General features: G+C 39.2%; 1 protein-coding gene across 1 annotated transcript in view; it reads left to right on the top strand.

The window, feature by feature from the left end:
- The window catches only part of LOC102198640 (transitional endoplasmic reticulum ATPase), a 9,644-nt gene extending 3,805 nt beyond the window's left edge, over positions 1-5,839 (top strand). The window contains exons 9-18 of the mRNA XM_005743684.1: positions 445-580; positions 699-811; positions 1,963-2,127; positions 2,297-2,419; positions 2,512-2,724; positions 2,845-3,023; positions 3,123-3,252; positions 4,959-5,117; positions 5,418-5,569; positions 5,652-5,839. Coding sequence (XP_005743741.1) covers positions 445-580; positions 699-811; positions 1,963-2,127; positions 2,297-2,419; positions 2,512-2,724; positions 2,845-3,023; positions 3,123-3,252; positions 4,959-5,117; positions 5,418-5,569; positions 5,652-5,751 — 1,470 coding nt within the window. The 3' untranslated portion in view covers positions 5,752-5,839. The remainder of the gene's footprint in view (positions 1-444; positions 581-698; positions 812-1,962; positions 2,128-2,296; positions 2,420-2,511; positions 2,725-2,844; positions 3,024-3,122; positions 3,253-4,958; positions 5,118-5,417; positions 5,570-5,651) is intronic.
- Positions 5,840-7,209: the final 1,370 nt, after the last annotated feature.

Below are 7,209 nucleotides of genomic sequence, written 5' to 3'. Positions count from 1 at the left end.
TGTGTGTGTGTGTGTGTGTGTGTGTGTGTGTGTGTGTGTGTGTGTGTGTGTGTGTGTGTGTGTGTGTATAAATGGTCTGTTGACCAACTTTCAGGCATTTTTTTGCACATTGAAATCTAAAGCACTGTTTGGATTTCTGAATACTGGCTAGTTAAAATATGAAAAAAGTCTAGTCTCATGTTTCAGCACAAACTAATAAAAACTCTTCACATTGCAAAGAAAAATTAGTTCGTTTCAATGGGTGTGGAAAGGGCCTGAAGGTGGGTCAGTGGACCTTTTTTGGACCATTACAATTTTAGGCAAATCCGAGTTGGTCAAGCAGAAAATGTTCTAAATATTTGCTGATTTAAGACGGGAGTGACCTAACCCCCTGTTGTTCTCCTGTGTCCATGTAAATAACAGTTAAATGTTTTTGACCACGTGTGAGTCTATGTGTATGTACAGACTCATGGCGAGGTGGAGAGGCGTATAGTGTCCCAGCTCCTGACCCTGATGGATGGCTTGAAGCAAAGAGCTCATGTGATTGTCATGGCTGCAACAAACCGACCGAACAGTGTGGACCCGGCTCTGAGACGCTTTGGTCAGGAGAACCACACGCACGCACACACACACACACACACACACACACACACACACACACACACACACACACACACACACACACACACACATTTACAAATATTGCAATTTCTTTCCAGGCAGGTTTGACCGTGAGATTGATATTGGAATCCCAGATTCGACTGGTAGATTGGAGATCCTGCAGATCCACACCAAAAACATGAAACTGGCTCAAGATGTCGATCTGGAGAGGGTGAGCCAGTGGAAAATGAATGAATGCTTTAATATAAAATTAAAACTGAAATGGTGAGTTAAATAATAATAAATAAATCTGCTATTTTTTCATCAATCACCTTAAAGGCTCAAGCAAAAAAAGCCAACAACTTTTTAAATTGTGGAGTTTGTGAACATTATACCAAAGCTAGTGGCTTCATAATGTAGTAGTTTACACACAGTTACCAATCAGATGAAATATCCCTGAAGGGTGTAAAAATCTGCTAAATTACATATGTGGAGCTCTCTGCCGTGATGAAACCTCCTGACTAAGGGAACAGCTGAAAGTAGCTGATCTGATAACAAAATTAATATCTTATAGCACTGTACTGGTAACAAGTCTAAAAATTACCACTAGAAAGTTAAGGTGAGCATTTTTTGCAAGTAGAGCAACAAGAAGCACATCCTGTACCAAGGCCAGTGTCCTATTTTGCAATTATAAATAAACTAATCAGGATGAAAACATGCATTTCTCTGCCAAGGATCCACCTTGGCCCTCCTGCCCGGGCAGATGATTAAGGATCCTTAGGTGTTGTAGGTCTTTTTGATATTCTTGTAATACAGCTTGAACTTATGGCAAGAGAGTATCATTTAATTAGAGTATTCCCCATAAATGTAAAGACTCTGATGATTCCTTATAACAGTTTTTACTGAAATAAAAGTGACATTTTTAATGGAATTTGTAATTAAATATGAAATCAAACATTTTGACAATGCCTCCTTTTGTTGCTGTAAGTGTTGCAATTTGTATTAGACCGTATGCATTATAATATCAATTGTAAACATAACCTTCTCTGAGAAGGGGCGATATAGGAATCTATCCAACAAACGAATGATATTTATTCAAATTACTTCTTTTAAATTTATTTATTTTTTTTATCAATATAGGGTCAGTTTAATTTAATATAGTTGAATGTTAGGGTGATATAAGCAAACTCACCAAATACTTAAACTTCTGAACCTTAAATTTTGTTTTCCTTTTAACTGATTTAATACTTTTATTTGCTATTTTCTTCTTCTGTAAATCCCTTTGTGATTCTTGTCAGTAAAAAAAATTATATGAATAAATATAATTTGCTTGCTTGATACTTAGTATGTTAATATTAATGTGATTTATTTAAAATACTCCAGATTGCCACAGAGACCCATGGCCACGTGGGTGCTGACCTGGCTGCTTTGTGCTCAGAAGCTGCTCTGCAAGCCATCCGGAAGAAAATGACCCTCATAGATCTGGAGGATGAGACCATCGATGCTGACCTGCTCAACTCAATGGCTGTCACTATGGATGACTTCCAGGTACAAAAGACATGAATGCACATGAATTTAGCTCTTTGTGTTGGTAGAACTATAAGAATTAAGTGAAAGAACAACATATAACATGAATGTGAGATACATATCAATATTTCTTGAGGAATTAATAAATGAATAGATATGCATCTCTTTACCAAACATCGCCTCACTTTAGTGGGCTTTAAGTCAGAGCAACCCATCAGCTCTGAGAGAGACGGTTGCAGAGGTACCTCAGGTCAACTGGGAGGACATCGGCGGACTGGACGAGGTCAAGCGAGAACTCCAAGAGCTTGTCCAGGTGGAAGAAACACTCATGCATTAATTTTGCCACAATATTACAAACACAAGCTCAATCCATAATCTGTGAATCTTCATCTTGCTTCACCATAGTACCCTGTTGAGTATCCTGACAAATTCCTGAAGTTTGGAATGACCCCATCTCGTGGAGTTTTGTTTTACGGCCCTCCAGGCTGCGGGAAAACCCTACTGGCTAAGGCCATCGCCAATGAATGCCAAGCTAACTTTGTCTCGATCAAAGGACCTGAGATGCTCACCATGTGGTTTGGAGAATCAGAGGCAAATGTTAGGGATGTGTTTGATAAGGTAAGAGTGGAGAGAGGAAAGTGTGAGCTCAATACAGACTAAAGTACTCTATCAAATCTGTAGTTCTGGCTTTACACTTTAACCTTTCTTGACCTCTTGACCTTTTCCTTCTGCCTCCAGGCCAGACAGGCAGCCCCCTGCATCTTGTTTTTTGATGAGCTGGACTCCATCGCCAAATCTAGAGGAGGCGGTGCAGGTGATGCAGGTGGTGCAGCTGACAGAGTCATCAACCAGATACTCACAGAGATGGATGGCATGTCGGACAAAAAGAACGTCTTCATCATCGGTGCCACAAACAGGTGCACACATTTTTGCGTGTCTGTATCGTACAGATGTTAATAAATGAAACTCTTTACGGACTTTTCTTCTCACTTTCATCCTTCCTCTCATCATCCCAGGCCAGACATCATAGACCCAGCCATTCTGCGGCCAGGTCGTCTGGATCAGCTCATCTACATCCCGTTGCCTGATAAGCCATCTCGCACAGCAATTCTTAAAGCCAATCTACGCAAATCTCCTGTTGCAAGAGTTGGTGATACACACATACAAAAACCAATTGCTCTATACAGTTAGATTCATAAGTTTTGTAAAATTACACATTTTTTTTCATTTTACCCATGTGCACCACCACAGTGGATATTAAACTCAATCGAGGTGTGATTGAAGCGCAGACTTTCAGCTTTAATTTAGGGTGTTTAACCAACAGATTGCATTAACAGTTTCAAAACTGCAGTGGTTTTTATGCATAGACCCCCATTTTCAGAGGCTCAAAAGTAATCAGACAAACTAAAATAATTTTAAATATAGGAACTGCTATTAATACTTGGATGAAAATGCGTTGCTTTCAATGACTGCCTTAAGTCTAAAGTCCATGGACCTCGCCTAATGATGTGTTTCTTCCCCTGATACGCTTTGCCAGGCCTTTACTGCAGGCTAAAAAGTAATTGGACAATTAATTCAGAAGCAGTTATGTGGCCAGATGAGTCCTGCTCCCTGAGTATTCCATGACAAATTAACCAGATAAAAGACCTGTAGGTGATTCCAAGTGGTGACGCTGCAATTTGTTCACTAGAGCCATCAATATGAGATACAAAATGAGACATTGAGGCAAGTGAGGGCAGCTCTAATCAGACTGAAAAACAAAATAAACCAAAGATTAGGAGCAGCTAAACCAACCATCTGAAGCATTTTTCAAAAAATGGAATGTGCTGGTCAACAACAAATTCCCTGAAAAACCAGAGAAGACAAATAAAGTGGATGATCAGAATGATTTCCTTGTTTGAGAGGAAAAACATCTTGATGCATTCTCAATCATCCAGGAAAGTAAATTTTTGTGTGAGTCTCCCACAAAACGCTACGTCCAGACGAACAGAATCAACATTTGGAGAGAGGAAAAACAATTTCACAACATCTAGCCAAATCAAGAATACTTTAGAAGAGGTAAGCATATTATTGCAAGTCTACAATCAAGAGATGCCTTCATGAATGGAAATCAAGTGAGTTTACAACCAGGTACAAACCACGTATTACAATCCAGAATAAGGTCGGATTCGATTTTGCCACAAGACATATAAAATCCACTTCTGGAAAAAAATATCTTGTGAGAGGTAAAGCCAAGCTTGAGTTGTACCAAAATGATGTGTAGAGAAGGAAAGAAACAGCTCCTAATCCAAAGCGTAACACGTCATCTGTAAAACATGGTGGAGACACCATCATGGCATCGGCATGTACGACTGCCAGCACAACTGCGACTGTAGTGTTTATAGATGATGTGACTGCTGATCAAACCAGGATGAAATCTCAAGTGTCTCCTCAGATTCAACTAAATGCTGTGAACCTGAAAACACGCTTTTCAGTTACTGAAGACAAAACTAAAGGCACAAAAATAGCAACTGAATGTGGCTTCTGTAAAGGCCTGTCACAGCCTCTCTAGAGAGGAAACACAGCATTTGATTCCCATTGGTGCAAGAGTTTGGAATTTTTCCTCATTATTCTGAAAAATCCCTGTATTTACAATTATGTTAGTTTGTCAAATGAATTTGAGCCTCTGAAAATGAGCAGACTGTGGATAAAAATGTCTGAAATTCCTAAACAGCTTCAACTTTTGTTGAATCCCTTGACTTCAATCACATCTTCACTGTTTGATTTAAAACCCACTGTGGGAGTGTACAGAAACAGAAGTTTTTTTTTACAGTGTCTTAGTTTCTGTCGTTTACTCTTCCTCTTGTCTTCAGGATGTGGATCTTGAATACCTTTCTGGCATCACAGATGGATTTTCTGGAGCTGATCTGACAGAGATCTGTCAGCGGGCCTGTAAGCTGGCCATCCGTGAGGCAATAGAGGCCGAGATCAAGGCTGAGCGTCAGAGGCAGAACAGACCAGGCGTCCCTATGGTCAGCTGCTCAAGCTTGTTTACACCAAAATATAATGTATTATAGAAGAAAATGCTAATTGGGCTTCTCTGGCTTTCTTTTATTATCTCTACAAATCACATCTCAAAGTTGTACCAGGCTGTGTGTGCATGGTACAGACAGAGACTGTGGGAGATAAAACGTTCCCTAAAGGGCGGCTGTGTGTTTTGTAACTTTCAGCCTTTGGACTGGGAACACACACACACACACACGCACACACACGCACACAGTGTATTATTTTTGCATGAAATCCTTATCTGTTTTCTTTTTTTCTGACTGCAGGATGAGGACTTTGATCCAGTCCCAGAGATCAGGAAGGACCACTTTGAAGAGGCGATGCGATTTGCCCGTCGCTCTGTTAGTGACAATGACATACGCAAATATGAGATGTTTGCTCAAACTCTGCAACAGAGCCGAGGTTTTGGAAACTTCAGGTGCACATGCTTATCAAACGTGTAGTTGTGGACAAGCCAGTCTTGTTTTAGTTGTACTTGAAACTCTTTTCTCCCCACCCAGGTTTCCTTCTGCTACTGGTTCCCAGTCTGGAAGTCAAGGTTCTGGATCTGGGAGGCCGAGTCTGTACAGAGATGAAGGCAACGATGATCTCTACCAGTGACAAAAACTGCAGTCAGCTACTGTGTACTGCTTCTCTGGAGGAATGAGACAGATGATTAAAGGAAGTAAAAAATTTTAAACAAAAAAAAGAAAAGAAAAGAAAAAAAGAAAGAAAGAAAAACTTTTTCTAAATTTTAATAAAATCATAAAACAAGAGGGTGAATCATAAATCATTTTCTATATGACTTTATCGGTCTCTCACATCACTGGGAATTTTGGCCCACTCCTCTTTACAACATTGTTTCAGCTGTGCACAGAGGGCCTTACTTTTGAATACTTTGATACACAGCAAACTTGATGGGTGACTAAATTAGGTGTCCAGGTCCTGTGTCTATAAAACAAACCCAAATCATGACCCCTCCACCACTGTGTCTGTCAGTTGATATGATGTATTTGTATTTGATTTACTGTGTTTGTGCAGTATGGCTAAATATCTCCTGTAAAATCTGTCTAAGGATATTGTTCTAGAAGTCTTATTGATTGTTTGGATGCAACTCATGAACATTAACATTTAACATACTAGCTGAGGTCACTGTAGAGTCAGAGGTGTAGCTCTTAGGATTTTATAGTTTGTCTGAGCATTGCACGGTCTGACCTTGGGGTGAATTTTTTTGGGTGACTGGTGTCACCTGAATGCTCCAGATCAGCAGAATAATATTTGTTTTACTGTCCCCACGCAGTCAATTTATAAGACAAGTCTAAAATCTTGTTACCCTAACAACATGCTTTGGTTGTCACTGTGATCAGTTTGCACTTTTCTGTTTAACAGTTAAGAAATGAATAAAAACTTCTTCTTCTTGAAAATTTGTATTTTATGAGTAGCGTTAGCAGCAGTGAGTCTCTATATAACAAAGCTTGACTCAGCCAGCAGAAGGTCTTGGATCAAGCTACAAGCTAAATACCGGCTTATTTTAAATTCCTTTCACGCTCACTGGGAACGTGATTTGTACTGTGTACCAAATACTATCATACAAGAGCTTTTTCGCACAAGTGATTTTGCCATGTTACAATTTAAATGACTTGCATTTTTCTTTAAATAATAAAATGAATAAGTTGAAATGTGAGTTTACATAAATTTTACTTGCCCGAAGGAATTTTCTTGTGCTCTTAAGTAAAAACAAAACATGTGTGCAAACACACAAGCACTGTTGCTTCACATCAACACTGGTTCATTTGTACAGTTGTTGTTAATTTATTTATCAAATGATCAGAAAGCCCGGGAAAATGATCTGCAAAAACAAATCTTTACTGCATACAGAGTGACTGTAGTACATAGTCACTTCCAGAGCCCCATTCTTAGCCAGGAAAAGCCCCAATTTAGATACATTTTCAGGGTCTTTGTTTCATACACCATCACTCAAAGCTATTTAGTTAACTAACATGACCATAAAAATAATAATGAATTAATTAGAGTTTAAACATTAATGATATCCATCCATCCATCCATTCGCTTCCGCTT

The sequence above is a fragment of the Pundamilia nyererei genome, unplaced genomic scaffold, assembly GCF_000239375.1.
Source record: "Pundamilia nyererei isolate P.nyererei 1_Seehausen unplaced genomic scaffold, PunNye1.0 scaffold00134, whole genome shotgun sequence".
In the NCBI taxonomy this organism is placed as follows: Eukaryota; Metazoa; Chordata; class Actinopteri; order Cichliformes; family Cichlidae; genus Pundamilia; species Pundamilia nyererei.
The sequence above is the reverse complement of the archived record's forward strand: the minus strand, read 5'-3'. Positions and strand labels throughout refer to the sequence as shown.